Source organism: Zeus faber, assembly GCF_960531495.2.
Source record: "Zeus faber genome assembly, chromosome: 2".
Lineage (NCBI taxonomy): Eukaryota > Metazoa > Chordata > Actinopteri > Zeiformes > Zeidae > Zeus > Zeus faber.
This window is the reverse complement of record NC_137189.1, coordinates 32,454,711-32,482,234: the sequence shown is the minus strand read 5'-3', so window position 1 is coordinate 32,482,234 and position 27,524 is coordinate 32,454,711. Positions and strand designations below refer to the sequence as shown.

General features: G+C 40.2%; 1 protein-coding gene across 3 annotated transcripts; it reads right to left on the bottom strand.

Moving 5' to 3' along the window:
* Positions 1-27,524, bottom strand: pspc1 (paraspeckle component 1). Of its 3 annotated transcripts, XM_079996872.1 has the most exons (10): positions 27,047-27,524; positions 26,506-26,655; positions 23,441-23,592; positions 23,015-23,110; positions 21,336-21,532; positions 21,150-21,234; positions 19,531-19,618; positions 9,581-9,638; positions 5,207-5,355; positions 3,391-4,073 (listed from the first exon to the last, which is right to left on the bottom strand). In XM_079996872.1, the coding sequence occupies exons 1-10, from the start codon at positions 27,431-27,433 to the stop codon at positions 3,873-3,875; spliced, it is 1,563 nt and encodes a 520-aa protein (XP_079852998.1). In that variant the 5' UTR covers positions 27,434-27,524; the 3' UTR covers positions 3,391-3,872. The 3 variants fall into 3 exon arrangements, 2 of the variants coding, with proteins under 2 accessions (XP_079852999.1, XP_079852998.1); XR_013844057.1 differs by lacking the exon at positions 9,581-9,638 and having other exon boundaries at positions 3,940-4,073; XM_079996873.1 differs by lacking the exons at positions 3,391-4,073; positions 5,207-5,355; positions 9,581-9,638 and adding an exon at positions 1-516.

Below are 27,524 nucleotides of genomic sequence, written 5' to 3'. Positions count from 1 at the left end.
ACGAATGGTCACACATTTTAAACGTGGAAGCAATTATTTACAAGAATCGAGGCGATTCAAGTGTGTCACCCTACGTTGGGTTAAAGTGGTCGTTCATAAGATCTTCCGTGTTGAGTGGCTTATGCTACATTTCCCTGAAATCCAACTGAAGCTGCGACGGGTTTGTTCTGCTGTTGTTTAAAACTTACCGTTGCCTTTTCTCTAACACGGTCAAATTCATATGATTCTTGTGGTCACTTGAGGTGGCGGGGATATGTTTTTGTGCACACTTATCCATATCCAGTTTACTGACTGATAGTTGCACTCTTGTGAGAAAGGCTGACCCCACCCATCAACAATGGAGCATATACATCATGCTAATGAATTTAATGGCTTTTGCTTAAAAAGTGGCAGCTCAAGGAACAATCAAATCTGGGATTTGTTTTAAACGAGACAGTCAGTGAATGTGTGTGCATGTTTCAGGGGTTCACCTATCCCTCCGAGCCATGGATCAGCAGGATGCGATGCATAGGGGACCTACAAGACAAGAGAACACACATAATTACATATTAAACAGCGTTTTTACCAGCACAATATCTGGTGTCCGGCACAATGCTGGTCAACATTCCACCCAATTCCACTCGAGTGTAAGTCATAATGAGTATTACTTCTACTCATAAGGGAAAAACAAAAATGTACAATGTATTTACATATATCAGTTTGTTAACAAAAACTGAACTGCTGAGGAACACCAGAGATTTAGGGCGTCACCTGGTGGTCAAGCGGGGAACAGCAGGCGTCTACGTTTGTCGTCTAAAAGTAGTGTCCTCTCACTAAGACACCGTTTAATGAATCATGAATTTCAAAAGGTTCGCCTGCCCCTCAGGTGCAAGTTCTAATAATATTTAAAAACTTAAATACTTTTAACATTCATTTATATGTCAGGAAGCATTCTTCAGTAGAGTTTCTGAAAACACTTCATACAACTCTGCACCAACATGCAGCTTGGCACACTTCAGTGCACAAAAGCCCTAAAACCACCAAAAAAAAAAGGGTAAAAATGAAACACCAGGACTTTTCTCTTCTCTTCTCTTATCAGTCTGTGAGGAAGTTGATTATTTTGTGCTGTAGATTCTCATTTGGTTTGTGAATAACTTTGTTCTTTGGCTGATAGTGTAAGCAAGCGTAGGGGCATAGAAGATGCCAATATAATTCGTGGTGCCTTTTTTTTGGAAAAGCATGTGAGTTAATTGAAATACAAAGCAAAAAATAAAATTAAAAAAATAGATGAAACCTGGCAACGTGTATGAATTTAGACACACACACACAAAAGCGGAATACAATTAACACAAGGTAGAGATTAAATACATCTGCCCTGACCAGAACGTTCAACAACTGGACAACAACTTATCAGCCCTCTGATGGAAACTGCTCTGCTATACGATTTTTTTTAGGACAAAATCAATCCATAGGAATTTTTGTTGTGGTGTTCAATGTGTTGACAGCAACTCGATAGGTTTTGTGTTCAACAATAAGCAATTTACCCTCATACTTACCTTGAGAAAAAATTAACATGTCAGAACTTTGGTTTAAAAAAAAAATGAGGAAAAAAGTTTTGATGCTTACTTTCTAATTTTCAAAAGTTACAACAAATCAAGTTCAAGAGATTGTCACATACGTACATATATGCAGTGAAATGTCACCCGGTGATTACGCACGAGCTCTATAAGCTCAAAAAATACTCAAATGTGCGTAATCGACACGCGGTGCTTGCGCAGGCGGCCGCAAGGGGCGGCGCCACAATCGCCATTCTGGGTTCTATATCATCCTCAAAATAAGGTTTTTGTATCATCTCCCAAACCGTTAGAATCTCCAGCAGCAGACTAGTACAGAATAAGAGACGGCCTTCCACCGAAAGGTTTGGCCCCAAAATAAATCCCTTCACCTCTTCTTGAGTCTGAAGGCGGTTCTTTGATGCACAGGACTGATCGTCATCAGAAAACGTAGATTTGAATGAAGGACAACCATTCCTTAAGTGGATGAACAGGCATGTTTATGTCGATTTGTAAAGATAGACGTCCTGTTGAGGCTATAAATCTATGTAGATTTATAGCAATTTCTTCGAAAAAACAAAAAAAATACGAAATGAACAAAAAGAGAAAATAAAAATGCAAGCGTTTTTATCAAATTTTGCAGACGGTCAAATTCATAAGGAGGCTATTCGATTTTGACAGTTTGATGGAACTTCTACAGGACTAAGCCAAGGAAATGATTTACCTTTGATTAGTTATTTGGTCAACACATCCATTGACCCTGGACCGGACATAAGAACATCTTCTCAGGACAACTCGTCTTCATTGTTCTAGCACGGTCAACCAAGCACATAATATAGTACTGGCACACTAACACCGCAATATGCCCAGTCCACACATCAATCAGTCTTTCAAGGACAAACGCACGCAACATGCTGACTGATAAATCAATTACGTCATTGGGGGGAAAAAAGAAAACACTAATGCTCAAGCATTTATTAAAAATGGTCTACCCCCAACTCACTCACTCAAACGTTTTTTTTTGGCCATTTTAATGCCTGTAGTAGTGGTTATGTTGTGTTAATGTTATTAAAGACCACCTATGCTGGAAATTCAAATGCTACCAAAGCTGCTAAGGCAGCAACAGCACTCCTGCTTATAAACTCCAAAGTAAAGTACACAGCCGTTCCAAGACATTTCTAATTGTTCAGAATTGTTATGGGTAACAATTGTTTAAATGGTAAATGGATATTGATTCGCGTGTTAATCATGCAAACTTAACAGATCCAAAACTCTGGTACACAAATCGAGCACATTGCAATTCGTAACATAAATTGAAAAAAAATTTGTGACTTCAACTAGGGATACTGATATGAAATTGGTTCACCCTTTAGCCTAAAACTACTGTAAGTAGGGCTAAAGGATAATTCGCCCTTCCCCACAACAGGAATCAGGCTGGTTCACAAGAACCAGAAACTTAAACCCAGGATTTCTATAAAGTCATGGTTGTATTTAAATACCCATCAGATTATTGAGGAGGAGCATTTACATAGTGGAACCTCAGAAGACACCCAAAGAAAAGGGGCAATTTGGGAGGGGAGACCTAATGTGGGAATCAGGATGTGTTGAAAAATTTGGAATGACTTTATATACAAACATACAACTATTATAATACCTTTGATTAGCTATCATGCCTCACCATAAACAAACGGAGGATGTGTGGCCGTTGCCTTCATGACGGCAGAGAAGGGAAACATAGAAACCGTTTTAACAAGAGCAGCGCTGAGAGACAAAGTTGTCTTTAACAGAAAATAGCTTTATTCTTGAATGAATTACAACAAATTGTTATGTTCTATATCAAAAAATGAAAAACAACATCTAGATTTTGCTTTTTTTATTTCACCATGATCAAGATGCATTGTACCCACAGAAACATTCACCAACAGTATGGAGGGATATCATGGAAATTCATAAATCATTCTCGAAGATAGTCCAATAGTTGAAAAAAAAACAACAACCAACAAAATAAAAAAACAAAGACTACACTACACTACCGTAAACACTACAAGAGAAAGGGTTTGAATGATCATTTCAGTTACGTGGGAGGCAAACTGAGGAGGCAAGTTGACCTTTCATGCTGTAGGACCATTACACTACAATTACAGCTAGCATTCATGGATGCTCATTGGAACTAGAGGCCCATGTAAAGCCCATGTAGCAGGGATGCGATGGAGAATTAGGACGGCTAGAATGACTAGTTGGAGGAAGAACGCGGTCCTGTCCGTTATAAGAGGCAGGAGAATGGGGAAAACTATATCCGTAAAAATTGAACGCTGATGGTGTGACAGAGCGTAACCCCGATCAGTATCTGCGTCGCTTGTTGTTGGGGCCGTCAAAGTTGCCCCCAATGGCATTGCCCACACTGAGATTGCCCCGGCCGAATCCTTGGACCCCTCCCACTGGAGGGCCCACCGGAGGGCCCACTTGCTGCTGTTGGTGCTGGGGGGACTCAACCCCCTGCCGGCCGGCCATTGTTCCAGCCTGAGAGTATCGCTCATTACGCTGCAGTGTTGCACAAGCAGCGTGAAGAGGAGGGGGTGATTTTTTAGTTTATTTATTTTTTTTAGTGTGAGACAGAAAGAGCATGTTTGTGGGTCGGTAGTAAACAGCGTCCAGTTTGTCCAATTTGTCATTGTGTTGAGCAGGTGTTAACGTTTGATCCCAGGGTCGCCGTCCACAAGAAGCGCCAAGCAAAGACAACCAAGCAGACAGAGAAGAGAGAGAGATATGACCATTAGTTCTGTCCCTCACTGCAAGGGATTGTTTTATTTTTAATCTGTAATAGATAAGATAGATAATAGATAAGACTGGAGGCAATATCAAAGATTGGGACCAGGACCAAACCAGGTATATACTCATTTTAAAATTGTATATGCACGACGAGCTGCATGCTAAATGCAGAGCGAAACAACGAGCTTGGCTCTTGTGAAATTAGGGAAATACATCTTCCAGCATCTCAAAAGTTGAGCTATTAAGTGATTTATCTTGTCATTATTGCTAAAAAAAATATACAAACAAGATCTTAGTCGTTTTAAATGCAGCTATGTTCTCGACTTTTTTTGACCACTTGATCATTTATCCACCCACTGGGCTAAATGATTACCAGCTGGGAAGCCGCCTTTTAGGCTCTCTCTCTGGCTGTAGGGTTGCCAGTTCAGTAAGTTAAGTTTTGATGCGGTGTGGGGCATTGCAGTTCTCACCTGGCTACCCCCCAACACACTTGAAGCAGTGCTACACAGTTGATAACTGCACCCAAAAGAATGGATGTAGTTCTAGTTCATGAAAACGGCTGCAAATGTTACCGCATTTAAAACGACCAAGATCTCATTTTTATTGACCTTCCCGTCTGAACGACACAAAAAGCGAGTGAGTAACCCTTTAAACGCCAAAAAAGGGCCCAAAAGCCTACAAAGGCAAAATAAAAACACAAGTAATTGAATTTATGAGCCGCCTGTCTCAGCTGTAGAGGATATAGACTTCAAAAGTTTATTATATATATATATATATATATATATATATATATATATATATATATATATATATATATATGCCTGGCAAACTGGACGGAAAGATTTATGCGTGAAAGTTGAAGAAAACTAAACAGCGCAAAAATAAATATTGTGCGCATACATTACCATAGAGCCATTCTCTGGCATCAGTGGTGAGCCCATATTTGGAGTTCCCTCTGGGCCCATGGCTCCGGCCCTTCCACTCATGCCCATGCCCATCATTTGAGGGGTCCCCTGGCTACCAGTGGCCCCAGCGGAGGCAGGATTAAAGCCATCTACACACAAAACAATGGAGCATGCTTTGGTAACTTGGGTTGGGGAAATCTACTTCACCACCCACCCCCACATACTTAAGAACTGAGGTTGTGAATTCTCCAACAAATAAAAATGTGTTCCAAATGCTAGTTAACGTTGGCTTTTGGTCAGCAAAGGTCATCTGAAAACTGAAAAATACTAGCGCATTCAAAATAAACCGACTGCTTTCAAAAAATGTGTTTGTAATAGGGATGTTAATCAACCGTTTAACCATTAACCGACAATAAGAATTTTGACCGATTAACACTATCAGCTAAACAGTTAAAAAATGTTTTAAATAAGTTATGTAGTCTATTTCTTAAACACAACTCATGGGGGCAACACTTGCAACTAGGGCTGCGATAATTCCTGGAAACCTACAGTCACACGACGTCAATGCAGGGTTGAGCTCATTAGTCATCACCGCAAATAAAATATATATATTTTTTTGGTGAAAGTTACAGGAGTGATATGAAACATGAACACTAATCATTGTTTAGTTATCATCATTGACTGCCTTCCATCCTCTGTGCCCCATCTCTCCAAATAAAACAACAAAAAAAAACCAGTGTTTTAAGTTGGAGGAACGGCACCACGGCTCTCCAGCCGTGCAATTGGATGATATTGGATATTGGGCGCAAGGAAAGCTGTGTTCGTGTATAAAATATATATTTATGATTCCCCTTATTTATAATTTGCCCAATAAAAAAAAGACCCAATTTTTCACCTTTTTGGGAGAGAGTGTCCTAATATTTTAATATTGTCGGATAACGGTTAATGATCAGTTAACAAGGGTCGGCTATCGGTCAGAAAAAAGTTCAAAATTAGCACCCCTAATTTATACCACTAAAAGATTTACATCTGAAATAATATACCCATACTGTTAGACTTTCCAAACTTTATACTGTACATGCTATTTAAAGATGCACGCAAATGCTTACTGACCCAACAAATGATTCCTTCATCTGTGAATACATATATTTGCTTTGCCTTTAAAAGCCAAAGAATTTGCAGATTGTTCATCCCCGATGACTCTAAAGCATCGAATTTCGCTCTGCTCAACCCCTTCTCCGCCCCAAAAGAAAACAAAAAACAAAATCATGTGGTGTCGTGTTTGTTTGGGAGGAATGTGTATTCGTGGGTCTCGATGGAACCACAACCAAAAACCAACGTTAAGGCAGAATTGTTAGGACAATTAAGTCACAGAGGGGAAATATTTGACAAAATCTCCATAGACAGTTGGGAGGAAGCCATTATTGAAAGGAGTAAACTGGGGAGGTTCTCGGATTTTACACAACAATTTGAGTTCAAGTGGCAACATTCATGGCCTTTTTGCGCTACAAAAACCCGGGATTGCACATCACCTTTGTTAACAGAGCAAATCAGATGGACATGACAACGCTGACCATCACAACATCAGAGGAGCATAGACATTGTCAAAGGAATACTTTGATCAAAGGCAATATCCTGTGGAAGTATTATAATAATAATGATTATAATAATAACCTTTATAAGCAGAGCACTTTTCATACACAACATCTACTACAGTAAGGCTTGTTAAAATTCTTAATCTGGATAAGATAAATCAAAAGCTCTGTTGCATAGCTAATGGATCAACGGAGCAAGTAGAACCAGTGATAAGTCACAAAAAGTGTTGAAAAATTTGTATGATAAAAAGTATTGTGCGGTCTGCGCTGTGGTGGTGAGGGAACACGCTATGTTGCTAGAACCAGTCGAGAGCATGTGACTGTGCCTGCATTTGTTAACAATGCCTTATACCAAACTGTAAAAAATAATGCCCCATTCAGAAGTATTTCTTTCCAGACGGAAAGATATTTTGCATGAGGCACAAACAAAGGTTGTGACTGATTCAAACAGCACTAGTTAATGGTTGTCTGTTATAAATGGTATTTTGAAAATCAACATGTAAGATACCTTATTCTATTCTATCCAAAACCACATGAAAAAAATACAGTGCACTGCTTAGTAGGGGTTTCACCAACTAGTCAACTACTATAACCACTCGGCGCTGATGGCAGCAGTTAAGTAGTTGCGGACGACATTTTTTGTCAATGTCACCAGAGTGACAATAATTATTGTATTTGTAAAATATTTTTTTAAATATGTATTTACATGAATATCTTAATTCAGCTATGTTCTAATTAATTTACAAGATACAATTGCCAATATTTCAGTGGATTTCCACGTCAGGACTTGCTCTTCCGTGTGCCCGTCATTGTTGACAGCCTGATTAGCAACTTGAGACGCGAGAACAGAGCTGGGAAAACGTCGACGACCGGACTCTTTCACAAGTAGTAAACTTTGAAATAAGGTCATCAAAAAGCTAAATCGTCGTCAGACCGGTAGCCAATGTCTTCTGAGACTGCCTTTAACTCCTCTCCTTGTGTCTTTCTTACATAATAGCTAAAAGACGACTGGTCACAACTATTATGAGAACCTTAGTAGTGATGTTATGGAATCACTCTCAGTGACTGTCGACCATTCATTCAGTAATATAAATGATTGTCAACAAAGATTTTTTTTCAAGTGTGTGACAACTACAACTCCTGGGAGACCCGTGATTTGCGTGAATATTTTGTTTTTGCATTACTTCACACACACACAAGTGTTGGGAAATCAATTAATCTTTGTATTATCATCGGCACTGTAAGGGAAATCGATGATTCAGGAAATTGTTGGCTGTGATTGACCTAAATTGTTGACGTAAAAAAAGTTGGGTCCTCCCTGTGTCCAAAAAACACAATGCTACAATAATGCTTTGTTTCTGCAGGGGGCACGGATCTGCCTGTAGATGGTGAAATTGCTGTCCAGCGCTACCAACACATCTGTTCTGCGCAGAATGTACATGGCTGAAGGACATCTGCTGGGAACTCCTACTGGGGTATGGACAGCTTTGGACCTTTACCAAATCTTCCTGGACGTAAGAGTAGCTTGCTAGGTTAAGAAATATCGGGTGTCGCTTTTACTCCAATGCCTAAAAGTAGGACAAAATTTGCATCGCTGAGAATTTTTTTGAGCAGTTGTGACTGATTTCCTACTCTTGTGATGCTCGGTATACAGTATATGCCACCGGATTCTGTGTTTTACAGCAAGAACAGAACAGTGCCTACGCTGAATATTTGCATTCTAACACGTAACCACCCTGGTCACAGATTCAGGTGATAAAAAGAACACCCCCTCAGACGGCACCATTTTCCTTTTAGATCTGTCAATATAACATTCATTCAATTTGAGGCAGAGCATAAAACTCAAGGTAAGATCCTTTCCACTAAACCAAGTGTTTGACTCCCGAGACACAAACACAGCTGAAGGATGTTTGACGGAATAACACTCAACACTAACCACTTCCAAACCATTAAAAGTGAAAGAGATCAATCACACAAGCAGCATTCAGCCTCCATACACAATTTACATATGACACAGCATTCAGAGTTGCAATTTGCCATATTTATCTCGACTCCAGGTTAAGATCACCTAAGATAAATTACCATACAAGTTTTGTTGATAGAGCTGATGTGCAATCCTGGGTGGAAGTATTGATCTGGTGAAAACCACCATGAACCTCCTCACAGTTTCTTCCCGTTCTCATTACAGTATGTCCCTGCCTGGCCTTGGCCCCTGGCCCTCACCATGCAATGTTCACAAATTAACCTCAGGGTTGGAAGAGATGATAATTGTGTGACTTAAAATTGTCTTGAATAAAGTAGTCAGCATCTACCGAATACTCATAAGCATCCACAAAATATTGATTTACATATAGCCTTAAATACTGAGTAGTGGCACACTTCAATTATTCCACATGGATGAAGCGTCACATCTACAAACATTGGAGGATGAGCGCTCAGAGGCCAGATTATTTAACTACGAAACCCAAACCCCACCCAAACAATACAGAGCATACAGAGTACACACGTTTTCTCTGCTTCATTTTCTAAGTGAAAATATATTGTACCATTTGTGCTTATGTTTACATTTCGCTTTCAATCCCAAGGAACTCCATTTCTTTACTCAAAAGGACAGAAGTAAAACTTCTCCATTAATGATATAAGATCAACAAGAACTGCATTCCCAGCAGAGCTGGCTGAAATGAAGCTAGTTGGGATGTGAAAAATGACATTGAATACACTGGGTTATCTGATCTGGGTCTGTCAATAGAGACCAGTCCTGAGAAGGTCATGCCCCTACCTCCCATATTAATGGCTCCACGAGGGCCCAGATCACCCATTCTCATTTCCTGTTCCCTCTGGAAGAAGTGAAGAAGAAACTTGAGAACAAAGCCCTCCTTTAAGACCAGCTCTTCTGTGGGTCGTTTACTGCTCAGCACTGACACTTCAGGGGATAGACTTGCACACAGTACTGAGAACATCATGGTGGCTAATCTACGGCTAGGCGGAAAAACGATGTTAAACGTGGTGATCTAATCTTCACAATTTATTATGACATGCTGTTTTTGTATAGAGCCGAGAGAAGTTAAATAGGATTTCAACAGTTTCAGCATGAAGTTCTCCAGCTACATCGCCTGACACGCCAGAACTGTTGAATTAATTCCTCTCTAGTGTCAATCAAAATTGTATATCTTAATTTGGGTTCACGGCTACGTCTTAATCATGATCGGGTAGATTTGTTTCTACCATGTTTTTGCAACTAGCCGCCAAACTACATTTAGCTTCCTGCATGGCCTGTAAAGTGTCTTGTTTTTAGACTGTTGGGCTGATAAACCTATTGTAGTTCTAAATACAGGACCTTTCTAAATTAAGAACAGTTAAAAATCCCACTCATGTCAAATGATTGTGTAATAGAAAGGAGAAAATAAAACAAACAAAGAGGCAATTATATATTTTATGTTCTACAAATAATATGAAATATAACACTGTTTATCATTAGTTTATGCAACAAAGCCAATGTGAAAGCAACGTGACAATCTCGGTTATAACATACACATTGAGAAAACACACAAAACCCCACCAAGAAAGACAGTATGAGGATGCTGCCACATGTGTTCAATAAGCCCTTCCATGTAAATTACACTCACATCACACAATTAGTGAGGAATCCCACTAGCCACACACACACACACACACACACACACACACACACACACACACACACACACACACACACACACACACACACACACACACACACACACACACACACACACACACACACACACACACACACACACACACACACACACACACACCAGGCTTTGTTGAAGTTTCTCTACATGTCCAAAGAAAAAGTTTAGGGGACCAAGTTAAAGCCAAACAGTCCCATGCGTCTTTTGTGTCTTGAACCTTTAAGATAATTTCATTAGTCCTCATTTTTGAGTGTAATGTGCCACTAGAAAAACACAATTTATAGACATGGTTCCACTTGTGCAGCGACACTTTTGCGTAAACTTTTGCAGTACCTTGTTTAATAAATAGGTATTACACCATTTTTGGAGGCAAATGCAATGGTGTAACAGACACTACTGAAAACCCACACACAAAAAGAAGCATCTACAAATATGAAACTAAAACATAACGTATGTATGCTACTACATTAAGCAAATTGGAATAATTGTTTTAAGTTTTTGTTGTAAAGAATATTCTATTTCCAATCATGATACAATTTCTCAAATATAAAAAGGATTTCCATTTCAATATATTTTCAATCCAATACATTAAATTTGCTTGTACAAATGTTTGTCTCGACTCTAGGACAATATTCTATTTGCACTTAAATGTGGCACATTCAAGAACTACTATTAGAAGTGAGTAATTACTCTGATATTCACCTAAATATACTTACCTTTTGAAACATAAATGTCATTACTCACAACAGCAGTTACTCACCCACAAATTTGACACATTTCATTCATTCAACTCACGCAAATGTGTTCAACCATAGTCAAAATAATCATTAGAGTACCAAGTTCTTTCAATAATCATATAAGAAAAAAAGCATTCCCTGTAAGTTAAAAATAAATAATATTGGTATGTGAACAAATGTTCACAAATATATATATATATATATATATATATATATATATATATATATATATATATAAAATACTTGTATTTTATTATTATTATTATTATTTTTTAATCAAAATATATGGAATGATTCCGCTACATAAGATGACAACACTGCCGGCAATCAGGGTCGCCTGCATATTAATCACTTTAGAGGTTTCTTTGGCCTCCATATTGAGGCCATGACAAAGCATTTGGATTGACATCCCATTAGAAGCAATTTTTTCTCATCTGAAGGATAACATCCCACAGTTCTGTATGTAAGTATGCATGTCAATTATATCAACATTCATGGTGACCAAAATCAGATTTGTCAATTTAGATGTTTTGCTTTGAATGGGATATTGTTTTGAAGTCATATCATAGCTCTAATTTTTACAGCACATTTTCAATAAAATAATTTTGTGGAAATAAAACATTATCCAATGTAGAATTGCAGTAAAAAATACATTAATTAATGAATAAAACATTTCAAATTGGGTAGACGTACTTGTGGTTCTTTCAAATGCTTAAATTGAATTATAAAAATGCAAATATATACTTGATGAATAAATATGTTTGAAATACTGACATAATTCAAATTAGATATGGCTTCTTACAATTTTACTTTTAGGGCCATTAAACATCACTCCTGATGTCACTCAGAAAAAGCATTGCAAATAAAGATGCGGTCAGACCCCAGCAGGACCTCTCAACACAGCAAAGGAACAGAGGAGAGAAGTTATTATATATGCAGAGAAGTGACAAAGGAATCTATAACATCATAAATAGGGATGTAACCGTCTTTTAGGAATACATTTGACAATAAATTTGAATAATCAATAATAATATAAACGATCTTGATAACTGTGCAACTGAGTAAGTTTGAAGGTGCAGTGTGTAGAATTTACCGAACAGGCTTGGCAGAAATAAAATATATTCATAAGTATGTTTAATTAAGCCCCCTTCCCACTTGCACTGATAGCCGTAAATCTACTGGCAATGTTCCATATTGGCATCATGTGGCAAAGGGATCAGGTGTCGATGTTCCGTAAATCTCCCCACTCTTGAGTAAGTATAATTTCCGGGAAAATGCGGGTACGGCTGTCAATGGAAGTGCGTGAGAAAGGAAGCACTGACATTGCCATAAAATAGGGATGGAGCTGCTTCCAAATAAAGCACAAATAGTGTGTGTGGTGTGGAGATGGGATGGTTTGAGCAGCCACACCTGACCTGGATCCAGGTGATTGGGTCAGGGTGGCTGCATACCTGCTGCTCATTGGTTGGTCTAACGAGCAGCAAGGTTAAAACCCCCATCTTCATTCACTCAGAATAGGAGCCCTGTCATGACATGTTCCATCTGCTCCTGGCTAATTCCACCTAGCCTCCTCTCTACAATAAAATGATGTCTACAATGCATCGTTGTCTGTGTCTCTGTGCCGGAGGGCCCTGGAAACACCATTTGGGTGGTTTGTGGTAGGAGGAACTGCCACAGTTGGTTTTTACGAATATTTATTTTGTACAAATATATATATATTAAAAAAAAGGGTTTTTGGAAAAAAACAAAACCCGAACTGAAACACATCCACTCTCTACGGGGACAGATTTTTTAAATTCTTCAATTGTATTATTTTTCTACTAAAAAATGCCACTCAGACCCAGGACGTGTCTTTTTACAGTTAAGGGTGCGAGGACATCGGACACACACTTGCCCGCCGGCTGCACCTCAGCACAGAACCGGAGGGAGCGAGCGACCGGACAAGGCGAGAGAAAACGGGTGGAGAGTGTTCCTTCTGTGGAGGCAGAGAGTGTAGGACAGGTTGAAAATAATCACACTGATTTAATAACATTGGGTAAGGGTTATTGCGTCTGGGGACAGGGTCTCTGTCAGCAGAGGGAACTGAGATGGGTGAGGAGGGGAGAGGGAGCGCGAAGCACAAGTCTAAAAACCAAACCGATTCTGTTGCCTAGTATCTGGAACTCATACGTCTATCAAACAGAACTTTTACGTAAAGGGGGCCAATGTAGAATGACTACCTACTTCCTTTGCCGAATATTTTTTTATCCAGCAATGTTATGGATCCATATGGGAACGGGGCTTTAGTCTTTCATCCCATGAAAAAGGGAATAGTGGTTTTTTTTCAAGCTTAGAATGAGCTCTTTATCTACATGGGTCAGGGTACTCTTCACAGAGGCCGCCATGTTGCACGTCATGTTTCTTCTACAGTAGCCCAAAACAGACAAACGAAACACTGACTCTAGAGAGGGCCTTTTGCGTTTTCGTGAGCACCGTCTCTTCCACGGAGGCCGCCATGTTGCGAAATTCTCAGTTGATTGCGATCTGCAACCTGACCGCTAGATGCCACTAAATTCTACAGACTGACATTAAAAAGCACTGAGGGGAGGTGACAACACTTTTACATAATAATATGGTTGTTTGTGTGTGTGTATATATATATATATATATATATATATATATATATATATATATATATATATATATATATATATACATATATATATACACACACACACACACACACACACAAATACATACATACACATATTTTAGTTATTACTACTTTACATTTGTTTCATGTATGCACCGAACACCAAGACAAATTCCTTGTACGAGTGAACTCACTTGGCAATAAAGACGATTCTGATTTCAGATGTTCACACATCATTTAATTCTCCTTTTAATTTAAAAGCAAACAGAGCTGACAGCAAACAGTATAGAGAGCTAATATATTCTTTATTTGGGGTTTTATTTGTTTTATCGATGTTAATTAAAAAAAGGAAATTATTAGGAAAGTGAATTGTTCAAAACATTTTCAAATGGCAACAACAATCAAATACCACGTATGGGCTAATCATTATTTTGTATCAGGTAGAAACTTGAATGAGCCAGTCAGAGCCGGGAAACAGTACTGCTAAGGTTTCTTTTATCATTCTGCAAATTACAATTAAGGTTGCCTCTCTAATTAAACTATAGTTTTTAATTCTCGGCAGCAATCATTCTGCCCAAATCTGTTGAAGAAATTCGCCATTGCATTAACTTCAAGACAATAGTAAATTAAATTTAGTGTTAAAATCCAAGTCCTGATATGCAAGAACCAGGAAAGACAGGTCAATTGATTAGTGGTTTGCTGTGCAGTACACTCAATTTGTTATAGAAATGGAAACTATTTCTGAAAACCTCAAACAATAACAACTAAATCCTTGGGTCCCATCATGTCATCATAGGATAGAGATTGTCTCTGCTCTACTGAGTAGTGCAACGTTTTACTTGACGATAATCATAGAAAGAAATTTGATTAACAATTTTAAAAAATGTAAATTTTATGCTACCTACATACATATATATATCATTGTTGCCTAATCAGCCACAAAATTAAAACCACTGAAAGGTGAAATGAATAAAATTGCTCATCTTGTTCCAATGGCACCTGTCAAGGGGTGGGATATATTAGGCAGCAAGTGAACAGTCAGTTTTTGAAGTTGATGTGTTGGAAGCAGTAAAAACAGATAAGCGACTTTTAAAAGGGCCAAATTGTGGCAGGTCTTGTGGGATGTTCCTGGTATGCAGTGGTTAGTTACTACCAAAAGTGGTCCAAGGAAGGACAACTGGAGAACCGGCGACAGGATCATGTGCACCCATGGGCTTATGGATGCGCGTGGGGAGGGAAGGCTAGACTGTCTGGTCCGATCCCACAGAAGAGCTCGTGTAGCAGAAACTGCTAAAAAAGTTAATGCTGGCTACGATAGAAAGGTGTCAGAACACCGTGCATCACAGCTTGCTGTGTATGGGGCTGTGTAGCAGCAGGCAGAATTCCCATGCTTACCCCTGTCTGTCAGCGTCAGAAGTGGACCATGGAGCAATGGAAGAAGGTGGCCTGGTCTGATGAATCACGTTTTCTTCTACATCATGTGGATGGCCGGTTTAGGGTCCGATCTGATGGAGCATCCATGGGGAGTGCTGGAACAAGAAGCCTGATCCACGGGAGCCCCACCTCGTAGCTTACAGGACTTAAAGGATCTGCTGCTAACGTCTTGGCGCTAGATACCACAGGACACCTTCAGAGGTCTTGTGGAGTTCATGCCACGACGGGTCAGAGCTGGTTCTCCACACAATATTAGTGGTTATTAGTGGTGGTTTAAATGTTGTGGCCTATTGGTGTATAACTTCATTATAGTGTAATAATGCATGTCTATCTATTGCGACATTGAAACATAAAATTTAGCTACACAGTTAATTTGCCTCAACCCAAATGATGGAAACTCATCTAATTCATATAATGTATTCATGTAATAATTGTGACAGCTCTACTACCCAGCCTTGCAGAGTGAAGCAAAATATTTTGATTAAAATCACTTCAAATAAAAAGAAAAGATCTGCAGGAGAGATACATTTTGTCAACAATGAATTTTAAAAAGCAGTTAATAGTTTGGGAACTATTAAAACTCATTTCAATCACACTTTGCAATTCAATATAATTTTTTTATGCAAAAATCACCCATCCAACTGCGGGTGTGTCAATATCACGGCTTCTCAAAAATTATGGTTGAGAAAAAAATAAACCACAATATGAAACCAGCTGCTGCAAATGGATTCAAACATACTTACATTTTTCTTGTCTACTCCAAAACCACACAAACTGATCCGCAAGCTCAAATTAGATTTTAAACAATCTCCTTAAACTTGCTCCTTTGCTTTTTTATGCGATAATAACTTAATGGGGATTTCTTAGGCATTAATAATGCACAAACGATAAAATTAAACCCGTTTTTTAGGTCCTCCTTGATTTAAAGCAGCACTATGTCACTTTTGGTCATTGGCGCCCCTACAGTAGTTTACTCGGTCTGGTGTCCGAAAATAATTCGTTTTACCAGACAAATTCGAACCTTATCGGTCACATTTCAATAACAGTCTATGTTACAAATGCAAATACTAATATAATGTACACCTAGGTTACAGCGCCCCTTGCACAGACCTCACCGCTTCAGAGAGCACTCAGTCCACAGCGCCTCTCTCCCCCGTGGCTGCGGGGGAGCCTCACTCCCCTCCTACCGGGCAAGGTACCAGATGTGCTCGGCCTGGCAGATCGGCTCGCGAGCGCAAGTCAGAGGGTGAAACAAATCCCGCGGCGCAATGACAGTGAGGGCTGGTGAGGTGAGAGGTGCCAATCTCCATATTATAATATAAGTCAGTGTACCATAAAATATTTAACATTTATTATTTTTAGGTAAAAAAGTTACATAGTGTTGCTTTAAAAAAAAATCTGAAATTAAACAATACTATTATCAGTAAAAATTCCCCTGAGCTTTCTCCAAATGCAAGGTCCAAATCTCTGTGGAAGACTATATTCAACTACTGTGCATTAGGAGTGAGAAATTACAAAATATACAGAAACCTAGACTAGAGAAGATATAAGACAGGCAAAGATGCATGGTGAATCTGAAAAAATAAATAAGTAAAAGAATCAATAAAATATCAGTGGTCCATAGGTGTAGGTTGTAATGCCCGCATTACTTAAAGGAAGAGTCAGGTATAATTTGAACAAAACGTTTTTTTCCAATTTCCATCATTGCGAGTCAGGTGCTTGGTATCAGAATCTTTCCAATTGATCCTATATTGAGACAACAGCTTCAGCCTAAGAATGTGGTCGCGATTACATAAAATACATTCCTATTTACAACTAGGCATCTCCATGGCCCTGTTTACACATAGCATCAACATGTGTCTTGGGTGATCCGATCACAAGTGGGCAGCTGGAAGTACAGTTGTAAATGCTCCCAAAACACACTGAGGACTCCAAGATCCAATTGCTCAGACCACATTGGGAGGTGGTCTGGGCCCAAGGCTTGACATTAGAAATATTTTACTTGCCCGATAGCCAAATGTATTTGTCCGAAATTGAAAATGTAGGCCTATTAAAAAATAAATAAAACTAATAAATAATTATAATTTATTGAACTACTAAACATACAATTAACAGGTAACAATTGCAATAAATAAGGTATACAGTATATACACAGTATAGTATATATATACAGGTTGGGTGATGGTTTATATTTTCATACTGTCCAATCGTGGCTACTCAAGATCGCCGATAGACGAGCCGATCGTCAGGGGGCAGGGGGAGTAGGACTCTATTCATTTTTATTAAATAATTCATCTTGTGTTTATTTTATTTTTGACGTGACTGGGGGGACAAACGCATGTGTTCTACTCATTGAGGGGAACGTATCACCTACATCTGCAGCCCCCCCCTCCCCGAAATCTACCTCACTAAAAGCAATCTTGGCTAGTAAACAATTACTATTTAGAGGTATAGATCTCTCCAGTGACCAAAGCTAAATGAGAACTCTAACTAAACCATTCAAATGCTCGCTGTTAGAAGACAATGGAACGAGAAAAGTATTGGGAAAATAACATTACATTTCAACAATAGGATAGGATATGTTTCATTTAACGCCTTGCTTTCATTATAATTGTGTAATTAGTTTTGGAGGATATAAGTCCAGTCACATTAAATCATAATTAATGTTATTTTTTGTATTGGAATAAATATAAACAAAATATTTCATACAATTTCATAGTTAAAAGAAATGCTTGGAAACTGTAAGAGCCGGCTCACTGAAGAGAGACAAACTTACACACAGAGACGAACAGAGGCGCACACTACTGCAAGTGGGTCTCTTCTCCTCTTTTGAACTGGAGCACACTTTCTCTTTAAATTATTACAACCCCCAAGCTGTGAGCTGATTCAAAATGTGAACGGAGAGGAGGGGCTATTCTCCCATTTTAAATAGTCAAAAAATAATAATTGGAGCCTCAGCTCTCCATCTCTCCCCATCACTCACCACACAGCAAATCCCGATCCCTTCTAGTGTTTCACATAATATACGATGATCAGAAAAAAACAAAAAACGGTCTGCAAGTCACGCTGGTGCTCGTAGTTAGAAAATTTAGTCGCACGATCTCCAAAAATGGTCGCAGTCTGGAGCCCTGAATTGCCTCATCTCCACATCCACAAACATCTCCATTTTTAAATGAAATGAGGAGAAACGCTCCTCGCACCAAGTCACAAAATTTTGGAGGTGCGTGACGTTGCACGGGTCCCCATGTGTCATGGCGCCACACCCTGGTGATGTCATTAGCTTTTATGTTATGAATTAATCGATGATTGTTTAAAGTTAACAACTATCGATTAAGGAAATTCCTTTGAGTTTGCATCCCTAGTAGGAAACAAACAAAAATAAATAAAACAAAAATAAAAACAGAGGAAAACCGGCGCTCCTGTCTAGAGGAGAAAAGAAGCTCCACTCCAATTCTCTGAGTTATGTTCACATTTTTCATTTTCCATACAAGTAAGAAAATCAGGACACTAAATAAATCTATTCAGCCTGAACATTGGGCTGCGTATAGTACACACGGCATTTCAACATTTCAGTCTGTATTGCTTTGATGTTGCCGGTGCACCAAGGTCTACGCATTTGGTCCTTGCAAAGGGAAATGGTGTACGTCTTTATTTGCATATAGAGCGGGGAAGTGAGATCTGTTCACAAGTGGTTGCTCGAGACGCATGTGGAGACGCATTCTAATGCCGGGTGTAAATAGACGTAAACAGCTGTGCACATGTCATTGGATCGCCCAGGACGCATGTTAATGCCTGATGTGAACAGACATACTTAGAGCTGTCCACTTGATCGGATTCGATTGGTAATCACCCAAGACGCATGTTAATGGCAGGTGTAAATAGGGCCTATGTTAGGGCGACAACTTTGAGGCTGTGTACAATGTACTTTATTTGGTTAAGACATTTGATTGTAACAAATGAACAACAACAAATTAAATTATTGAGAACATTAAAACATAAATATGTACTTTTAGGTTTAACATTTTGCAGATGAATAGAAAAAACCCATTGTATTCTCATTTGTAATTCATAATATAAAAATAAATAATGAAAAATGTTTTGATTTGCCTCTGCAAAAGCAAACAGGAATCACTAAGGCTTATCCAAACAAACTGTTTACTGTGGGAGTGCTTTTCTACAGTGTGAGTGGAACTGGACCGGCCAGTTGAGTGTGCGTGCACGGTTGGGAGTTCTTTAATCTGGCGGTACTCACCCCATCCATGAAGTTAGGTTTGAAGCCTTCGGGCTGCTCTCTGTGTCTCATCATTTCCTCCTCTCTCCTCCGCCTCTCCTCCTCATGCCTACATACACAAACACAGAGGGGGGATCGTTTCAAAAAAAAAAAAAAAAAGAATGGCAGAGGGGCATCTAAACACTACAGGCTTTCTCCAGAAAAGTTGTTATGCCTGGTGGCAAGTATCTTCTGACAGGGGCCCTAACCCTAAACTTTCTGTGATAACAGAATCACAGCTGGAATCATGGAATTGAGAAAAGCTTTAATACAGATTCCATTCCATCCCTAAGTCGGTGCTAAAAGCTGACTAAAGATTAAAAAATATGACTATGTAATATGTTGCTATAAATAAGTCATTTATTTAAAAAATAAACAACTATAGCACAGTCTTCTAAAGAATCTGACAGTGTACATTTTTGCACTTTATAAAAAATAAATAAATAAATAAAAGCCCTGAATGGCTGCGCAAGATCAACCAAGAGATCCAAAATGATCACTTTAAGGCCAAAGGAAAAACGTAACTCTGTGCATTCCATTTGCTTATAATTGTGTCCACTCCTTCATGAGCACTGGAGTCAAAAACAGACTGGGTAGGTGAAAGCAAGCCAAGTGGTATTGCTACCATGTTGCATTAATCTACCCAGTCTCTCTTCAGATCAGTGCTCATGAAGGAGAGGACAGACAGGCAACAGATGTCGCTGGTGAGCTTTCCAACCATTTGGGGTTGACGCAGTAAGCGGTGTTGTGTTCGGGCATACACTGATTATATAACCCAATTAGCTCATTTTGGCATATTGGTGCCCACGTTAACACGATAGACGGTAGCGGCACTTTCTTAACAAGCATGACGATATGTTGCTATGGTGAGGTACAAAGAATAAAATACTTTAATCTAATATATTTCATGTCTGTTATGAAATATAAGAATTTATACAAATGATAATGTGGAGCTGCAACTCAAGGTTAAATCACTTGACCAACCACGCCACCCGAGACCACCATGTCCAAATCCTCCATCTGCTTTATCGCTACAACCACCAAACAGCCTCCATGCAATTAATAAATAGAAAAAACTATTATATCAATCCACAATTTTTATTTAAGCCATTGAGTGCGATATTCCAGATATTTTACCAGGTCTGGCACCCAGAGTTTGGTGCAGACATGCAGTAGGTTCTTCATATATTGAGCTTCATCTATGAATTCTTTATCTTGTAAAATGTCTGGTGTTACCGGTAGCACTGGTGTTGAGCTTATTAACCGGTGGGAAAAATTCCTCACTATGGCATGCCTAATCATGATATCTAGATTTCCAACCGAGCCACCTCACTGGTACTGCAGCTCAAAAAATTTTTTTTTTAAACAATCCTAAAAATACATAGAAAACTAAAAATACGCAGATGCTTAGGCCCAACAGGGGGTCAACTTAAGCCTGGTGGACCACCGGACTTGCAATACAGTGGGGGAAAACCTGGGCTATAACAGGAGTCACAAAGAGTTGCTTAACGTTTGAAGTCAAAAGTCAAATATTAAGTAAATAACAGCTTGAGCTTCAATTGCACAATTAATCAGTTTTTATTCCATACACACACACACACCTCATTTCAATCTGCTTGCGTTTCTGCAGCTCCTGGTTGCGGAGCTCCTCCAGTCTCCTCAACTCTTCCTGACGTCTCATCAGGTCTGGGTTGAGAGAAAGAGACATTTTGAAAATCTTAAATCAGTTAAAGCATCAGGGGGGAGGCTGGAACAAAGATGATACCTTGACAGCGGCGCTGCGTTACCTTGTCTCATCATCATGAGCTGGTGCTCGTGTTTGGCCGCCTCCATCTCGGCCTCTAGCTTCTCCCGCGCCTCTCTGATGTTGCGGTCCACCTGCTCCCTCTGCTGCTTCTCCATCTCGTCCAGGGCCTTCCAGCGCGACGAGTACTCAAACTCAAAGGTCCCCGGTTGGGCGAAGCGGGGGGGCTGCTCCCGCTCCCTGGGCAAAGCAAAATGAGATGTAGGTTTTGGTGACAACCCTCCATGCTGACACTAGGGGTTTCACCAATTAGTCAACTACTATAAGCACTACTCGGTGCTGCTGGTAGCAGTGGACTAGATTTACAATAATTATTGTATAAGTAAAATAATTAATTCAAATATGTGTAGGTGCTGCGTTGGGAAATAAATGGACAAGGATTCCTGACGCCACCTCGCTCCAGGCATTAGTGTGCGCATACTGCACAGCAAAGCGCAGTGATGTCAACGCTGATTGGATCCCGGTTCATTGTTACCTAAAACCCCTCTCTCTGCTTCTTTCTTATATAATAGGTAAAAGATGACCAGTCGATGAATATTATGAAAAACTTGGCAACTAGTAAAAATCATTAGTTGTGAAACCCCTAGTGGGCACAAGCTCAATATTGGAAGAAGAGGAAAAGTAGATCCATGATTTTATTATTATTATTTTATTATTAATTTATTAATTAGGTGGGTTTTTCGTATCCAGGTATCCAAGTCGTATCCAGGAACAGCTTCATATATATATATATATATGAACCCACCATTAATGGTTGCGGTGGGGGGACAAGCGGAGGGAGGCCATTTGAAATTGCATTGCCTTTAATGAAAATTCAACAGCCTATAAAAAAACTTAAGTGTTGCAGTAACCAATCTGAGGCCATATTGTTTCTGGAAGCAGGGTCAAAAGTTGCGCGACAACAGTTGGAGTTCACTGCATCGCATTCACTGTGTTGATTCAAGCCAACGCAGCCATTTGTTGGCCAAATCTGCACAGTATATTCAGGAGCATAATTTGAGTGAATAAGGCTCTGTATATATCGTATTCATTGTCAAATATATCTGATATATATAATATATATCAAATACATTTGACTAGGACCTTGTATATAATAACCAACAGCATACTGTTATATTATCATGAGAAAAGAATGGCATATTGCCCACAGGGCACTGACAAAAGTGCTATGTGATGGCCACTGTGGTGTGGGGGTGGTGTGGTTTGATCAACCACATCGGTCCTGGTTCGAGGTAATTGGGCCCAGGATTAGTGTGCCTTTTGCTGGTCACCTGTTGCTCGTTAGAGTAATAAACGAGCAACAGGTTAACCACACACACACACACACACACACACACACACACACACACACACACACACACACACACACACACACACACACACACACACACACACACACACACACACACACACACACACACACGGCTTGTTCAGCCCACTCGCTACAATAAACTTGTGTGTTTTCCATCGCCTGTGTCTCTGTGTTGGAGGGCCCTGAAACGCCACTCGGGTGGTGTGTGGCAGGCAGATCTGCCACAGCCACATATCTCCTTTTTTGTTTTTATTCCAAATATTTTTACAACACACACTCCAGGAATCAATCAAAAGATGTACTTTTTAAACCAAAACTCCAGGAGCTAGGTTAATTAGCATAATACATACTTGTGGTACATGGGACTTTTCTGCAACAGCTTCTCTGGAAGTCCATCTTCTTCATCCAGCTGCTCCGTGGGTTCCACAATTGCTGGACTCGGGGTGCTGAAGGCAGGGGGACAACGTCCATTTAAATGGGCTCAGAGCTTTTGTTTTAACATGAACCAGAATATATTGGTTAACTTTGTTGGCAAAGCATCGATGTTTATGCCAGAAAGTTTCTACAACTAAAAGGACCTGTATATTCAGTAATAGGCTGACCATTAAAAGTCTGTTTCACCATTTGTGCTTTTGTAGCTTACAACAAAATCCCAGAGCAAGTCTCTCTCTCAGCCTAACAATGTTTAGAGTTGTTAAAAGAAAATATAAATACAAATGAATATTGCTATCAGAACCCGCCACCAGTGTGACATTGCCACACAACGAGCCTCTTACCTGGTGAGCAGCATGGCCCCCTCAGAACAGCGGTCCAGAGCCTTGCGTGCCGCTGGCTTGTTTGCAAATTCCACAAAGCCTTTCCCCGTGGGACGGCCACGGTCATCCACCACAACAACAGCCCGCTCCACTGGCCCAAACTGACTGAAGGCCTGGAGGGTGAGGACAGGTCATGTGGTAAAGTTTACACAGGATAGCGCACTGGCATTGGCTTTCGCTTTCAAATGTAGATGACGTGTAAATGGTATATGGTAGCTGATACTGCAACTTATGTCTATCTGAGAAATCATCACCGATGACATTACACTAATGACCCATCACACTATCAATCAATTTGACCATCTACCAATTTTATACAGCCAATTCTCTACCTTATGTAAGGTGACAAATACCTTCTTATCGATAATTCGATTATTGTGCTTTCATAAGATACTTAGACACAAGATATAATCAGTAATGTGGATATTATGACCAAACAGCTAGAGGCAGAATTTCGTATACACGCTACTCACAAAAAGTTAGGGATATTCGGGATTTCAGGATGAACCTAAAATGCACTATAACCTTTACAGGTGAACTTAATCTGACCTTCTCTAAACTTTTGAATGCACATGGCGGTAGAGCTGGTGGTCTAGTGATCTAAAGGTTGCTGGTTCGATCCCAGGCTCCACCTGCTAGCATGCTGTAGTGTCCTTGAGCAAGACACTTAACCCCTAATTGCTCCTGATGGCTGCGTCCGTCGGTGTTTGAATAATTGTAAGTCGCTTTGGATAAAAGCGTCTGCTAAATGACTAAAATGTAAATGTAAGAAGCTGAACGGCAAAATTCACAACAGGTGTTTGATCCATGAATCGACCAATACATTTCCTGGTTTGATTAGAATTGGTATATAAACAGTCGTCTTCATCATGCTGTTCACATTTTGACATCATGAGACCAAGACGACACCTAACAATTGATCAACAGTACCTCGCCATTGCAAGGCTTCAACAGGATGTTCTCAGAGGGAAGTGGCCACTGAGCTTAGAGCGTCACAGAGTGTCATCAGCAGGTTGCAACAGAGATACAGAGACTGGAAGAGTCACAGAAAGGCATAGAAGTGGACGTACTTTGACCACATCCCACGCTGATGAGCGCTTCATTGTGAACAGTGCCCGGCGGAACCGGATGATGAATGTCACTCAACTCCAGGCACATTTAAGGGAGGTGAGAGGCACCCAAGTGTCACGTCAGACCATTGAAAACCGTTTACATCAGCGAGGTCTGTGTGCAAGACAACCTGCAAGGGTACCTGACCACACCACCAGGCACAGGCATCATCGTCTTGCATGGGCCAGGGAGTATTTACGCTTGACGAGGCACCAGTTGGCCTCAGTGCTGTTCTCTGATGAAAGTCGATTCACGTTGAGCAGAAATGATGGCCGCCAATGATGTTGGAGACGTAAAGGAGGGCACTATGGATCAGCCACTGTTGTCACCAGACGAGCCTTTGGTACACCGCCGCTGGTGGGCGTGGCGAGCGAATGCGCCAGGCATCCCGCGTCTCACTCCTTCACTTCAGGTGGTTACTTGAGCGTGGAAGCATCTCTTTTGTGTTTGGTGCTTGCGATTTGTGATTTTTGTGCAGTTATTTTGCCAATCTTTTTTTCGAACCATGGGTCCGAAAAAAGCAAGTGCGGATGAAGCAGATGATGTCCATTGACTTTTTTTTTTACCCGAGCCAAGGGCTTTAAAATAATGTCTAAGCTGTGGACCGCTGTCCATGAAAAGATGGAGAATCTGCTGTTGGTATGGTTGACGGAGAAGCAGCTCACAGCAGATAGCGTGACGGAGGGTATCATCTGCAAGAAGGCAAAAATGATCTACACATTCTTTTTTATTATGTTTTTTTTATGTTTTTATACAATATTAGTTATTTATAAATACATTCTTATTTAAAAACACATAACAAAAAAAATTGAGTTTTTTTTGGGGGCTTCAACGGATTAATGGCATTTCAATTCATTTCAATGGGGAAAATTTATTTGCTATACGAGCAGATGGAATTACGAGCTCTGTCACGGAACGAATTAAACTCGTAAGTCAAAGTACCACTGTGTAAACTTCTAAATAATTCCACTTTTATAAAACATGTTAATTCTTATTGTAAAATAAAAGCCTTTTTGAAAACAAAGGTGTTGTGTGTCGATGATGCTGTTCAACATTCCCTCAAAACACTAAAATAATGCAGAGATTGCCACATTCAGCAGGGTGCCAAGTAGCCATGTGGCTTTGTTGGTCCTCTAACCCATTTGCATTCTAGATTTTGTCTGAATGAATCCAAGAGTGTGGAAAACTTTGAGGGTGATTATCTCAGAAACACAGTATGCCGCACCCTCGTCATTAACAAGCCATAGTTTTCAAGATATTTGCTTGATTCGCACAAGTGACACCTTGTTTTGAAGCTCTGGTTCTTCGCTTTCAAATTATGCGAAAAAAAAGTCAAACAGTACGAAATGTACCTAAAATCTGCGGTGGGTCACATTTTATACAACGAACATTTACTGTCTGCTTTGGGTCAGACTTAAATCTACAGAAACGGAAACTCTGATATATGTATCTATGTGTGTTTGCGTGTGTGATGCATACCAGGTTTGGTAATTCTATATTTATATTTTCACTTAAGGCATCTTTTGAATTGACCGCTATGGGAATCTAACCCTCAGTTTACGCTTTGCGAGTCCTTAAAAAAAATGCAAGGGGTTTAGGAGCCATGCCGCGTCATGCCGCTTTCACGACGCTAATGCTTCTGCTTGGTGTGACCCTCCACATTGATTAACATAAAAGCAGATCTGAAGCCTTGCCTTTGTGACGCTGACATGTCGCTGCCGGTGTGGCCCAGGGGTAAGAACACCTAGAATGGTCTATGAATGTCAGTTGTCAGTATTGCATTACTTAACTGCAGCCATAAATGTAACTATATTACGATATTATAAAATTTTGTCTCATATGCAGATATTATAAGGATATATGGCCCAGCCCTACCTCTTTGTATACAAAAATAAAGTTTAGCGTGATCACCTTACCTCTTCCAGAAGCTCGTTGGTTACTTGGTGAGACAGATTGCGCACTGTGAGGGCAGCGCCATGCGTGGCAAACCGTATCCTGATCGGTCTGTTCTTTAAAATAATCCCATCGAGCTCAGCTTTAGCAATTTCTGCAAGTGTGCGCGTTTCCTGTGGTGGTCAAGAGATTTAAAAAGGTTAAAGGTCACATGCGTGGCTCAATCTCATTTCAATATCAGCTCCAAATCACCCTACGCTATAGTTACCCATAAAGTCAACAATGGGCATAATTCTAAACAATTGAAAACAAGGGTAATTATAAAAATGTGTTATTGTACATTTACAATAATCATTATATTGGCGCTTTCATATGCTGTTCACAGACAAGAGATAATAGAAAATATAGTATTATAAAAACCTGGAGATCGTCAAAAAACATCTGTATTAACAATTCACACCGTCAAAAATACAGTGCAAGTTTACACACACATAAAATAGCACAAATATTCCTCCTCAAGATTGTGGAAAAATAAAGAGGTGAGCGAGTGTTCAGTCAACGCACCAGTCGGATGAAGCCGAAGCCCCTGTCCCGGTTGATGAACACCTCGTTGGCCTCCCCGTACTTGGCGAAAAGCTTCTTGAAATCCTCTTCGCTTATATCCGTCGGCAGGTTGCCGACGAACAGGCGGCAGCGCTGGGTGAACGTCTTCTCCCCCGGTTTCCGAAAGCTCTTGAGGTCCAGCATCATCCGCAGGGAGCCTTCCCCGCTGCCGTCATCGGCGACGGCTGCTCCCGCCGGGCTGGCCGCAGTTGGTGCCTGCGGAGGCGGCGTGGGGCCTTCTTTGTTTGGCCCCTTCTGCTCTGCCGGCGACTCGGTACCGCGTCTCCCCGTCTGGGGGGAGGTACTGTCGCCCAGCATGTTGACTTGCTTCAAATTTCGGTTGGCCATTCTGTTTGTATGGGGTGACGCAAACCCAACGGCGTGTACTTTATCGACGATTCGACACAACCGGGACCGGTTGAGCGACACTGTTAGCCAG